Here is a 14,234-nt window from a genome sequence, read left to right as displayed (position 1 = left end):
TAGTAGATGGTCTGAGTCACAGCTTGCGCTACGTCTGCTTTTTACATCTAATATACTCGTCGCCATTCTTTTTTCAGTCAGTATATGGTCTATTTGATTTATTGTGTTTCCCTATGTTTCCCTATTACCCCTATGTACTCTTCTTCTTTTCCGATCTTGGCGTTTGTGTCGCCTATCACCATTTTAATGTCGTTTCTTGGTATTGAGTCATAGATTCGTTCTAGATCTTGATAAAAGGCTACCTTAGTGTCTTCTTCCTGTTCATTTGTGGGACAGTGCACATTTATAAGGGTTATGTTAAAGAAATGCGTTTTTATCCTAAGCTTGCAGATTCTTTCATTGATGGCTTGAAAATCTGTTATCAGGTGCTTCATTTTATTATCTACGATAAAGGCTACTCCAAATTCTTTATTTCCTTCATCTTTACCGCTATACAGTATAGTGTGTGTTTTAGTGTCCCGGCTACGTTTTCCCAACCATTTAGTTTCTTGTACTGCAGTGATTCCTATTTTATATCTTTTCAGTTCGTGTAGAAGGATCCTCTGTGCTCCTGGTCTATTTAGCGTTCTGACATTCCATGTTCCCAGCATAAATTCCATATTCCGTTGCCAAAGTCGTCGTCTTGATATCCGTCCATTCCGAGGCCTATCTGAAGGTTTCGTAGTAGTACTTTTTTACAAGAATAGGTTACTGGCCTATCGCCCAACCCCCTTTTCGGAGGACCATTTCTCCCTTCCTCGTCAGCCCTTACCCTACTTTCCACTGGGGTTGGTTACCCAATCTCCGGTAAGGTTGCTCAGGTTCTCCAGGGTTCACCCGTCCGGTGACACCTCCAAGGCTTCTACAATTTGCAAGCCAAATGGATGCTGCAGTGAAGACAACGGGAAGAAATTCTACACTATGCAATTCACATCCCCGTCTGCAGCTTGGTAAAGTTCCAACGGAAAATGCACCTAGTTACTCTACGGAGTAATACGACTATAAAATAAAAATGTATACCATTTTTATTTAGTTGCAATGCGAAGGCAAAACAATCTTACTTTTCTTACTTCATCTTTTAATTGCCAGATGACGCTAGTCACCTACCCTATTTGTTTCAGTTGCAATGTATGGGAAAGCTCTCGGTGCTGGTCAGTTAGGATATGGATAACAAGCCTACGCTCTCTCCGATGATATTCCAATAAGAATCGAAAATCGCGATTCAGAGAGCTGGATTGCATTCCGTATTCTAATTGAAAAGTAAGATTGTTTTGCCTTCGCATTGCAACTGAAAATGGTATACATTTTTATTTAATACGCTCTGAGCTTCGCTGGTGTCGCTCCTAGGGGATTACTAATGCAACTTTTACCGGTAATTTTTAAATTTATTATTTAATTGTTATCGCTTAATTCTTACAACACAAAAAAGTAATTAAATTGTAATCGATTTTTTAAAGATTTTGCTAACCATTTTAACGTTCTATTAATGAAATATTAATTTCTTACTTCGGATACTTTCACAATTATCGTGTAGATGGCGCTCAGATTAATTTATAATTACATATTACAAAATATTAAAAAAACTTAAAATTCAGTATTTAAAACGTAAGTATATTTAAGGTAAAAATATACACCAGAGCTTTGACCAACTAATATTATTTCATATTAATGTTTTTAATTTCAATGTTTTAAATTAATCACTTTGACATTTATGTCAAATTTCCGGTAAAGGTTTACATACTTGTCACTACTGGCGCTCGCGACTTTTTAATTATCCCCTCTACCTACGAGCTCGCAGCGTATAGTCGTATTACTCCGTAGAGTAACTAGGTGCATTTTCCGTTGGAACTTTATACCAAGCTGCAGACGGGGATGTGAATTGCATAGTGTAGAATTCCTTCCCTTTGTCTTCACTGCAGCATCCATTTGGCTTGCAAATTGTAGAAGTCTTGGAGGTGTCACCAGGAAAATGTACCAATAAGTTTTTCAATTTAAAAATCTTTTAGTAATATTTTTAATATTTTCAATATTATTAATGTTGCTATTAGGATTGAAAAACTTCATCTTTCAATTGCCAGAAGTCCCCTGTTTCAGTTGCAATGTGTGGGAAAAGCTCTCGGTAGCTGGATTGCACTCCGTATTCTAATTGAAAAGTAAGATTGTTTTGCCTTCGCATTGTAACTGAATAAAAATGGTATACATTTTTATTTTGTAAATGATTATTTTATACAAAAGTAACGATTTGTAACGAATCCTCGAAAGTAACTATAATCAACATCACTACTATTCCTTTGCCTGTGCCCCTACAGTGTAGGCAACCACAACCGACATTAATATCGTTTTTCTTTATAACATTTTCAATTTTTATTATTTTCAATTAAAGCCAGTTTATTTATAATCCGCAAACGAGGAGCAATTAGGTGATATGGTCATTTAGCAATTTTACGGCTTTTTATACCCAGAAAATGAAAATTTATTTGAAATCTTTTATTTAGTTATATCTCGAAAACGGAAAATCCGCAAATGAAATTTCGAATGGAGGGATTATCCTCAAATCAGGAGGAATTATTTTAGATATGGTGGATAATACTTTCGCTAATACAGTTTAGGCCCACCAAAATGGAAATATTTTTTCTTCGGAAAATTCTTAATTTTTATGATTTTTAGTTAAAAGTTAAAAATTTTAGTTTAGTAAAAAGGTATACTCATAATCCTCAAACGAGGAGGAATTAAAAGATATGATTATTTAGTGCTTTTATAGCTTTTGATATTTACAAAAAGGAAATAAACACTTTGATGCGGCGCCGAAAATTTTTATTTTTTATAGCTCTAAAACGGAAAATCCGCAAATGAAATTTCGAATGGAGGGATTTTCTTACGTCAGAAGCAATTATTTTAGATATACATTACAATACAGATAATACTTTTGCAAATACAGTTTAGGACCACCAAAATGGAAAATTTTTTTCTTCGGAAAATTTTTAAGCTTTATGATTTTTAGTTTAAACCAGGTCTATTCGTAATCCTCAAACCAGAAGAAATTAAATGATATAGTTATTGTTATTTTTACAGCTTTTGATAAATATCCCGATAATGGAAATATATACTTTGGCGCTGTCCCGAGAAATTTCATTTTGATATAACTTAAAAATGGAATATCCGCAAATGAAATTTCAGAGGAGGGATTACCTTTAAGTCAGGAGGAGTTAGTTTGACTATGGTACATACTACTTTTAGCCTTACAGTTTAGGTTTACCAAAAGTGAAAATTATTCTGGCATTCCTTTGCCCCTACAGTATAGGCAACCAACATTAATATCGTTTTTCCTTTATAACATTTTCAATTTTCACAATTTTCAATTAAAACCAGTTTATTCATAATCCGCAAACGAGGTGCAATTTTTTGATATGGTTATTTAGTGACTTTACGGCATTTTATACCCTGAAAATTGACATTTATTTTTAGCGCTGCGCCGAAATCTCCACTTTTGATTTGCTTATATCTCGAAAACGGAAACTCCGCAAATGAAATTTTGAATGGTGCAATTATCCGCAAACGAGGTGCAATTTTTTGAGTTATGGTAGAAGTCAAAATAACGACTTTGAAAAAACCGTTTCGCTAACTTTATGACGCTCCTGTAGTTATGTTATAACCATCGAATAGGGCTTTTCATCGATTGTCATTTGTTTCGAGCTTCTGTCACATGTCACATAATATTAATATATCTATGTCATACGTCGTTAGTTTGTATTATTGTAAATACCAATAACGTATGTCGTAGATATATTAATATTATGTGACACATGACAGAGGCTCGAAACAAATGACTGTGAATGAAAAGCCCTATTGGTGTGATGTATCATACTTAGCTTAACTATTTGCGTTATTTCTTGACAGTTCTTGAGTTATCTGGTCACTTTATAACGCGACGTTAAACCTCAAGTTATGAGATAACTCTGTAGTTATGCAAGGTTAGGTTCATCTTTTGACTTGTTTTTAGACAGAAATCAAGTGAATTTAGAAGCTAGTAATTTAATAATTAATAATAGAAGGGTAATACAATTTTAAAAATTATACAAAAATCAAATCGAGCGATATAAGTTGAAATTTTATTTTAAGTACCTACTGAGCTTTCTATCCAGAGTTGCCAGATGATATTTTATAAATCCCCCACTTAGAAACTGAAATTCCCTGAAATTGAAGCTCAAATACCCCAAAGTCCCCAAATTTAAATTGTTGCCGCATTTTAATAAATTATTAGTCAAATGAAGAGAACAGTAAAGCAAAATTCATACTACAATATCAACGAGGGCCATGGAAATAATTCATAGTTCCTATCGTCTTCGATTATATGGGAGTATAATATACAGTTCTATGTACATTCGCAAATTTAATTTACCATGACCCCTTTTATCATCCATAATTTTCCGCCCCAAAAAATCCCACTACAATTTCTGCTTAGAAAAATTTCAATAGACGCTTTCAAATTAACCCAAAATTTTGGGAAAATACACCAATCTGGCAACCCTGTTTCTATCTACCGTTTGAAAGCAACTTAGAAACACCAAGGAACCCAAACAGCTGTTTGCTGTTCGGTCATCGGCCGTAGCCGACGACGGGTATATTCGGAACAATCTCTCGCGCTCACTCCAACTTGTACTATTTGTACATAAGGTTCTCTTTGTTACTTCAAAATTTGTTCCTCAAAACTTCTTTCTAATATAACCTTGATGATATAATTATCTCATAACTGCGAGCGATACATCACACCAAATTTTACGCTGTGAGCTCGTACGTAGAGGGGATATTTATAAATTCGTGAGCGCCAGTAGTGACAAGTCTGTAAACGTTTACCGGAAATTTGACATAAATGTCAAAGTGATTAATTTTAAATTAAAATTAAAAACATTAATTATAAAAAATATTAGTTGATCAAAGCTGTGGTTTATATTTTTACCTTAAATATACTTACGTTTTAAATACTGAATTTGCGTTTTTTAATGTTGTGTAATATGTAATTATAAATTAATCTTGGCGCCATCTACATGATAATTGTGAAAATATCCGAAGTAAGAAATTAATATTTCATCAATAGAACGTCAAAATGATTAGCAAAATCTTAAAAAAATCTATTACAATTTAATTACTTTTTAGCGTTGTAAATATTAAGCGCTAACAATTAAATAATAAATTTAAAAATTACCGGTGAAAGTTGAATTAGTAACCGCTAGGAGCGACACCAGCGAAGCTCAGAGCGTATATAGTTATGGGCACGTTATTCCTGAGAGTTATCTTAACTTTAACTCAAACGTTAAACTTAACTTCGATCATCCATCACACGACTGATTAACGCAAATAGTTAAGTTAAGTATGATACGTCACACCAATTCGATGGTTATAACATAACTACAGGATAACTTTACGCTAACGATAACTTCGGTCATCCATCACAGGGCTGAATCACACCGCTGATTATTTCTCATTCATATAGGTACAAACCAACATCCAACAACGCATTTATCTTCTTTCCTTTCACTTCAGCTAAATTTCTATAAATAATAAATAGTCGATATATTGGATGTTACGTCAAAATAAACTTATTTTACAGTAAAGTTGTTTTTTACAGTATTTTAGTATTTTATAACAAAAGTATTATGAAGGATTTAAAAATATGAGATTATTTGGCCGCGTCCGTTATCAATGTGGCCGTAGATACCAGTTAAATTAAATAAGTGAATCTACATTATAATTGGCTTGGAGAATTTTTAAACTGGCCGTTATTTAGAAACTGGCTGTTTGTACAGGTGGCCGTTAACACAGGTTGTAGTGTATTATATACATATGGCTTAAAAAATCTACTGATTGCTACTGATTTTTTGAAAACAAAATTGCTGAAGAAATCAGATCTGACCTGGCAACCCTGGCCAACATGACGTCCAGCGTCCAGCTTATTTGAGGTTATGGTTATGAATGTTTATGAGGTTATGTTCAACCTGCTCAACTATTTGTTACGGTAGTTCTTTAATAATTAAAAAATACATAATAGTAACAAATTAATACAACATGAATTTTCTCTCCTTACGTGAGTAGTCATATAATTCTATATTCAAATTTGTGTTGAACTTTTAACTTAACTGAACAATTTAACTTAGCTATAACTAATAACTAATATACAACATTCTGCCACTTTTCTTGTAGAAATGTAGAATGTTCTTTCTACCCTACTAATTTTCCCTAAAACATGACATTTTTGATCTTACAGTACCTAGTAGTCAAGAAGTTTTAGATTTGTAAAACTGAGATACTGTTCAACTCCTTTAATTCATGTTATTTTCATTTTTTCAATTTTATTTCCCTAGCAGCATTAATTCCACGTGAATGTCTTTGTGATCTGATCTTTTCTGTATCTTATCAATTGTGTTATTACTTCTGTGTATACTTTCCTTATCTTCATTGCTTAGTATACATTTTCTTTACTTTATAATTCGCTAAAAGTATTCAAAGAAATTATGAACAAGTGTTCAATGAGAAGATGGACAGATCAAAGAAAAAAGAACAACTGTGGGAAAAGGATTAAGAAAGCATGGTCAAATCAACCCAAAAGAAAGGATATTGTGTGAACCTCTTTTTATAAGGACCAAAATAAAAAAGAAGGAGAATGGTCAATCAAGCCATGAGCCTTCTAGGGTGGATGCACTAATTATTAAATAAAAACATTTACACTGTGTTCACTTTTCAGTATCTGTGCTAATTATATAACTTTTTGGATCCCTTAGGATAAACTTATTTGTGTTATACTGCCTGCTTAGCGAAAACGTCTGATCTACAATTTTTGCTTTTTCTTGATAATTCTACTATTCCACTACTATTAGACATTTATCATCTTATTGCTTAGTCAGAAAGTCCTTTCTGCCACCTCAAATCGTACAAAAGCGTAAATTTGTTTGTTCTTTCTACAACTAACAGCTGTTAGTTGTGCTTAGAATAAACGTCCTATATGCTAACTACTTAGTTATTGTGTCCTATCAGCATAAAAAATTGTGAAGATAGGACTTTTTGGGTAAGTAAGTCATGTTGAAATCATTCAACAGGTGAAATTAATGTTGACCTAGTGCTATACGAAATATAATATGACTATAGAAAATAGTGGGAAATTACTGTAAGTCATATGAATACCCTATCACTTCTCATACAGATATTTGAAAAATAATTGGATGTGATTATTCCATTCATAGATAATTCTGACCAGTAGAAAGCTACAGAAATAAAAATTGCAGCAATAATTTTTGATAATTTTCTGTCGTCAAGTATTACGTCAGATGGTCTTCGTTTATACGAAAAAATGAACATTCAGTGACATTAATGAGAATTAATGTTTTACAACTTGTCACAGAGAACACCAAAAAACAGGTTTAGCAAATATTCGGGCGAAGATATCAATCAAATATTAGTGAAAATGATTTATAAAACAGTTTTGTTGTATCGATTTGATTTTTCCTCGTGACACTTTGACGTAATTTCACTCCCCTTTGGGTTGTGAAATTAAAACTGTCAAAGTGTCGCTCGGGATTCAAATCGATAATTTTAGAGCTCTCATGTAATTACTAAGTACTGATAATTTTTGTTGATTTATTGAAATATAAAATATGTAACAGTTTTGCCTCTATTTTTAAATACATTTATCTAATGAGAAAATTGATGTTACTAGATTGTATGCTGTCTATCGTCGTGTTTCTACTCTAGCGTGGGTCTACCGAGGCGGCGGTGTATCAAGCTGTATTATATTACAATGCCGACAAAAAAATCTTTACGAAGTGAATAAAATGCATAAATCGCATAGATAGATATAGCAAAGAATTTTATTTTAATTTTACATATTAAGACTTAATAATAATAATTTAATTTGTCATATCAATTTGCTATTTTAGTTGGGAATAAGTCAATTTAGTGGCTTATTCCCAGCTAAAATAGTAAATTGATATGACAAAGTATTAATTTGTAAAATTAAAATAATAATTCTTCTGACTTATGTGAATAATTCATTTTATAAAGGTTGTTTTTGTTGGTACAGTATACATGTGTGCTAATCAACATAATCTTTTCTCAGAAGGGTTTGCACACAATAATGAAAGGCACCTTTGTAGGTGAAATGTTTATTGCTAAGTACTAACAAACATTTATATCTACTACTATCTAGGAATATATAATAAATTTTATGCAAATTTAGTTTCTTTACTATTATGCAAATAACACCGTAATATTTTCCCAGGGTACGTGTAAAGATCAACCCCTCTTTTCAAATAAAATGGCCTGGTAGATTTACTTTCATTTCATTTTACATTTATTTTGCTCCTTAATGTTTATTACTTGTGAATAAATATTTTTTTTCTACAAGAGCTTTCTTGGATTTCATTATTTTGTGCAAATCCTTCAGGTAAGGTCACAAAATAGAGGAAGGGGTTCTGCGATCTTCGTCAAAAATACTATATGTTTTAATGTTGTTAATAATGACACTTTTATAATGGATTTTTGTATAGAATATTGTTGTATATGTCTAAAAGATTTTAACTTGTTAGTTTTAGCAGTATACCATAGCCCCTCTGGCCCGTTTGACATCTTTTTGGACTCTCTTGAAGGAGTTCTAGGCACATTAAGCCCAAATAAACAAGTCCTTGTTGCTGGGGACTTCAATGTGGACTTTCTTGTTGACAATGCAAGTGCCCGTAAACTTCAAGGCGTTCTTGAAGGTTTTCACCTAGTCAAGACTATAAATGAATCGACAAGGGGTAATAAGTGTCTTGATAACATTTTCATGGATCCTGGATTGCCCCTGTACTCTGCTGAGGTTTTTGAGACTGGTTTTTCAGATCACAAAGGCCAGATTGTCAAATTTGAGATTCAAAAAAAGGTTACAGGTTTTACTGAGACAACTATGCTTATTAGGCCTATAACTGAAAAAGGTAAGAACATATTTTTCAACAAAGTATCGGAAGTAAACTGGGGTTTTATCTATGAAGATAACACTGATGTTGAATTAAAATTCTGTCACTTTATGAATATTCTTGAAAGTTGTTTTTTAGAATCTTTTTCACAAAAAAAATATAGAGTAAGATCAGACCAATCTGAAAAAATCACATGGTTTACAAATGACCTACAGGCAATGCGGGAACATCTAAAATTTTTAGAAGAATTTTATAGGCAACATAAAAATGATAATAACCATCATATACTTAAACAATTCAGAAATCAATATAAAAATGAAATTAAGAAAGCCAAAGTGAGGTCAAATGACCAAATAATATTAAATTCAAAAAATCCACAGAAAACCATGTGGAACATGATAAACAAATATCGAGGAAAATCAGGGTCTTCATTAGAAGATCACAAGATCACGCCAAACCAGTTCAATGATTATTTTTCCCAAATTGCCACTAATATAGTTAAAGACATTCCAAAATTAAATATTAACTTTATTAATAAAATTAATTATGTCAATCATACAAACACCTTTTCATTTCTTGAAATTACCTTTAATCAAACGAGGGATATAATAAACAGCTTAAAGAATAAAAATAGCCATGATATATATGGATTTAATGTTAACCTTATTAAAATGATTAAAAATATTATAAGCCCACTCACTAAACTAATAAATCTATGCTTTAAAGAAAATAAATTTCCGTCAGTCCTTAAAAAAGCAATTGTTACACCAATTTATAAGAATCCAGAAAACTATAGACCTGTTTCGCTGCTTCCAATAATCTCTAAAATTGTTGAAAAAGCTATGGCAGTACAAATAACCACATTTTTTGAAAATAATAACTATTTCTCAGACTCTCAGTTCGGTTTTAGAAAGGACAAATCCACAGTACTTGGCATACTGGACTTGGTCTCACATATTGTAGACTCCTTTCATAGGTTGCAGTTTAATACTGTTCTGTTTTGTGACTTGAGCAAGGCATTTGACTGTGTAGATCATGGAATGCTCTTGCAAAAACTCAAAAATACAACTTCTGTCCTTACAGTGTAAAACTAGTTCAATCTTACTTAGAAAACAGAACACAGGTTGTGAGGGTCTCTGGGGTGTTATCGGGAAAGAGTGTTGTTAATATTGGGGTTCCCCAGGGCTCTGTTCTGGGACCCATTCTCTTTCTAATTTATATTAATGACCTTACGAGCATTAACACAAATGCAAAGTACACACTCTTCGCCGATGACACCACAGTGTCTTTTACAACTGATACACTTGGGGAGTCGCTTGAGGGTTCTATGTCTGCACAGTCAGTGACCAATGAATGGTTTTGCGTAAACCGATTACTGCTCAATGCAGCAAAAATCAACAGAGTTGTTTTTTCTCTCAGAGACACACAGAATGTAAATGATGGTATGAGCAGTGTCAGATTTCTGGGTGTATTATTAGATCCCAAGCTTCAATGGGGTGAACATATCAACAGTCTAAGTAAAAAGCTAGCAAAAAATCTGTTTGTACTCAGGAATCTGGCATCTGTTTCACATAAAGTCTTAATAACAGCGTACCATGCAATTTTTCAGTCTCATCTAGCCTATGCCATTTTAGTCTAGGGTCATTCAGCAGAAATGTTGACAGTCTTTGGTTGGCAGCGTAAGGCAGTTAGAGTTCTTGCTGGTCTTTGGTATAGGGATGATTGTAGGCAAGCATATAGGTCCCTAAGAATTCTCACTGTTCCATCTCTATATATACTTGAGAACCTAATGTTTATCAAGAGGGGAGGGGCGCACTTTGAAACCCATGAGAACATACACCAACATGACACCCGATATAAACACCATCTCGTGCCAGCCTACTGGAGATTGAGGAGGTGTCAAACTGGGCCAGGATACTGGGCTATTAAATTTTTCAACAAACTTCCAGATAGTTTAAAGTGTCTTCCATTAAATCAATTTAAGAGTACAATTAAAGATATTTTGTTAGAAAATGTTTTTTATAGTAATGAGGAATTTCTTGCATTTAAATTTTAGGATTTTATGACTTTAAGCAATGTCCATTGTTAATGTAATCAAATTTAATGTGATTTTAATGTTAGTATTTAATGTTATTAATACCCTTAGTCGTATTGTGCATCTTTTTAATTTGTATTGCGTCCAAATCTTTGTGTAATTTTATTTGACATGTGTTAAACACTTGTGTTATTGACATGAATAAACGAATCTGAATCTGAGGTAGATTGCACCCCGAGATAGACTTCGTACTATTAGCAGAACCGTAAAATTTTAATTGTCATTCATATTTAAACTACAAAAGTCCTATCTGAAAAATTAATAGTTCTAGAGATACCTATACATTATTAGTACTTAGTGAAATAGTTCTATCTATTAAATGTCAAACGAGTTGTTTTAGTGATTGCCGGTAAATGAAGAAAAAATTTAATCCTAATGAACTACTTATGTGCAAAAAAGCAACAGTCTGCTTTTTAAAATGAGGATGGCACCGCATTAACCCTCTCATGTATAATTTTATGGAAATAAAAATTTTTTCTTTGAAAAATTATTTTGTTGCAATATATTAAAAATTAATAGTAGAAAATAATATAGTAAGTGTAAAAATATGAAATTTTTTCTTAAAACCTAAAAAATAGGCCGTCCACTCTAGTGGTCACTAGTAGGAAGTGTGAGTTACGGGTATGAAAATGTTCAAAGCACTATGGACACAGCGGCTTGTTTCACCTTTTGCAGGTTTACTGTAAAGAGACCGAAATCATTAGACCGAAAGCAGTAGACCGAACTCATTAGACCGAAAAGCACTTTACCGAACCTCACTAGACCGAACAGCAGAAGACCGAAAAGCAGTTTTTTTACTTGTCGCAGTAAAAGAGATAAGACTAATGTAATTACAACTAAATGTTATTTGGATGGTTATTATAAACAGTTAAAATGGTGTAAACGTCACCCTACTAATGTAATTACAACTAAATGTTATTTGGATGGTTATTATAAACAGTTAAAATGGTGTAAACGTCACCCTACCCTTAATTTATTTTTACCTTCACTAATTTGTTTAACGGATAAAAATTATTACATATCAGACTGTACAGAGTAACAATTTACACAGTCTATATAAAATAATACAAAAAAAATACAATAAACAAAAAGACAGATATACAAAATCTTGACATAATTTACTGCAAACTTTTTAAATTTATTTACCATTTCGGTCTAATGCAGTTCGGTCTAGTGAGGTTTCGGTAAAGTGCTTTTCGGTCTAATGAGTTCGGTCTACTGCTTTCGGTCTAATGATTTCGGTCAAATTGTCGTGTACCCTTTTTGCAGATGTATAACTCATATTTTGTAAAACCAAAATTTATTTGATTGTTTTGGCCAGCATATATTGGTCTGAACGACAATATCATCCATTATGTCTGCGGTGAACAGCGATAAAAAGTAATCGATGGGATTGTTTCCTTGAAAATGAATATTTTCTGTTCCTCTAAACTGTGGCAAAGTTGCTGGCCCATACATTCTGTCATTATTGCACCATTTCCAGTATTTTTCTCAGCCTTTTTTGGTTTTCTCTTGATTTTTATGTTTTGATGAAAATGCCAAAATACGCTGAGCTAATGGAATGTCATCTTCACTCATATCATCGTCACTGTTTTCTGGCTGTATTTCTTCTAAGTCACTTTCAACAATTTGGTCTTCAGTCGTTGCATGTTCGAGCAAATACGTCTCTTCGTTATTGTAAATTATGTAAATAAACCTATAAATTCTTCATTTTATGGTAAACATAAAGGTGTTTCATCCCTAAATTGTCTTTAAAGTACTTTCTGAAATAGAATAAAATTTCCCATTAAGTAATATTATGCCATTAAATAAAATTTATTTATTTCCACTAAAATAATATAGGTAAGTACATAAAAAATGCCCTCGAAAATTCCTAAATAAATAATAAATCTTTGACAAGAAAATAACAAAAAATATGTGAACAAGAAACCTACTACCACTCTGAAAATTATGCTCATAAAATATACCACAAGAGTGGAATTATAAGTTACATATTGCATGATGTCCACTCTAGTAGACATGACTTCAAAGTGATATTTTCAGTGAGTTTTCAATTATTTTGAAATTATAACAAAGGCTAATTGTGTAAAATACATAATTCTGTAAGAAAATTATTTTCTTGCCTTTTTTTTTGCTTTTCCATAGAAACTACGGGCACTTATTTCAGGCAATTCAAAGGTGGTCATCGCGGTCAGGTGACTTATAGAAGATACTAACATAAATAAACGTTGACTTTCAAAATAAATATTGTAGATGGCGGTAGTAGTTACTTGATTAGAGTCCACTGAAAGGGATTTATTGCATTTTGCACAAGTTTCATAGAATTAAAATATATTTTTTTCAGTTAAAAAAATCTGTCCACTGGAGTGGACTCAATGCATGAGAGGGTTAAATACAAATATGACTTTTTCTCGAAAGTCTAATATTGCTAGTTAGAACGTTCTTACTTAGAAGAGCAGTATACATATCAATATTGTACAAATTTTTTTGATACATTTCTTCTTCTGGATGTGCCTATCCATGGCGAATGTTGGCGATCACCTTGGTAGTCTTTATCTCATCTACAGCAGTGTGGAAGTGCTGCACATATGTTGTGTTGAACCAAGATCCAAGGTTCTTCAACCAGGATGTTCCTCTTCCTGGCCTCGTTTTCCAAATATTTTTCCTTGCAGGATGGCATATCTGGATTAATTTCACATACTTAATGGGCCCAAAGTATTGTAACTTTCGAGAATCGATGATGGTCAGTACCTCCCGGTTCTTCTTCATTCTTCTGATGACCTCCTCATTTGTGGACTTGGTAAGTCCACTAGATTTTAAGTATTCTCCTGTATAGCCACATCTCAAACGCTTCCAATCATACCGGAATAACTAACTATCATCATCATCATTCTCTTTGCCTTATCCCTATGCGGGGTCGGCTTCCCTAAAATTGCATTTCTCCACACAATTCTATCTTGGGTCATATCAATGTTAATCCCCTTTACCAACATATCCTGCCTTATCATCTCCCCCCAGGTCTTCTTTGGTCTTCCTTTCCTACTCCTTCCAGGAATCTGCACTTCTCAGCTATTATTCGTATTGGGTGAATCTCGACATTGAACATCACCAAACCATCTTAACTTATGCTCTCTCATTTTGGCATCAATTGGTGCCACACCTAGACTTCCCCTAATATACTCATTTCTAATTTTATCCTTCTTTGTCACTCCACTCAT

The 14,234-nt window shown here is 32.9% G+C and overlaps 1 protein-coding gene across 2 annotated transcripts in view; it reads left to right on the top strand.

Annotated features, from left to right (window-relative positions):
- The first annotated feature begins 5,897 nt into the window (after nucleotides 1-5,897).
- LOC126889415 (39S ribosomal protein L1, mitochondrial) overlaps nucleotides 5,898-14,234 on the top strand; it is a 33,461-nt gene continuing 25,124 nt past the window's right edge. Inside the window, exon 1 of one of the 2 annotated variants that reach the window (XM_050657705.1) lies at nucleotides 5,898-6,061. In XM_050657705.1, the coding sequence (XP_050513662.1) occupies nucleotides 6,043-6,061 (19 nt within the window). In that variant the 5' untranslated portion in view covers nucleotides 5,898-6,042. Of the gene's footprint in view, nucleotides 6,062-8,511; nucleotides 8,940-14,234 lie in introns of those variants that run through there. The other variant, XM_050657704.1, reaches the window with a different exon arrangement.

The sequence above is a fragment of the Diabrotica virgifera genome, chromosome 8, assembly GCF_917563875.1.
Source record: "Diabrotica virgifera virgifera chromosome 8, PGI_DIABVI_V3a".
Lineage (NCBI taxonomy): Eukaryota > Metazoa > Arthropoda > Insecta > Coleoptera > Chrysomelidae > Diabrotica > Diabrotica virgifera.
This window is presented reverse-complemented; position numbering and strand designations above follow the sequence as displayed.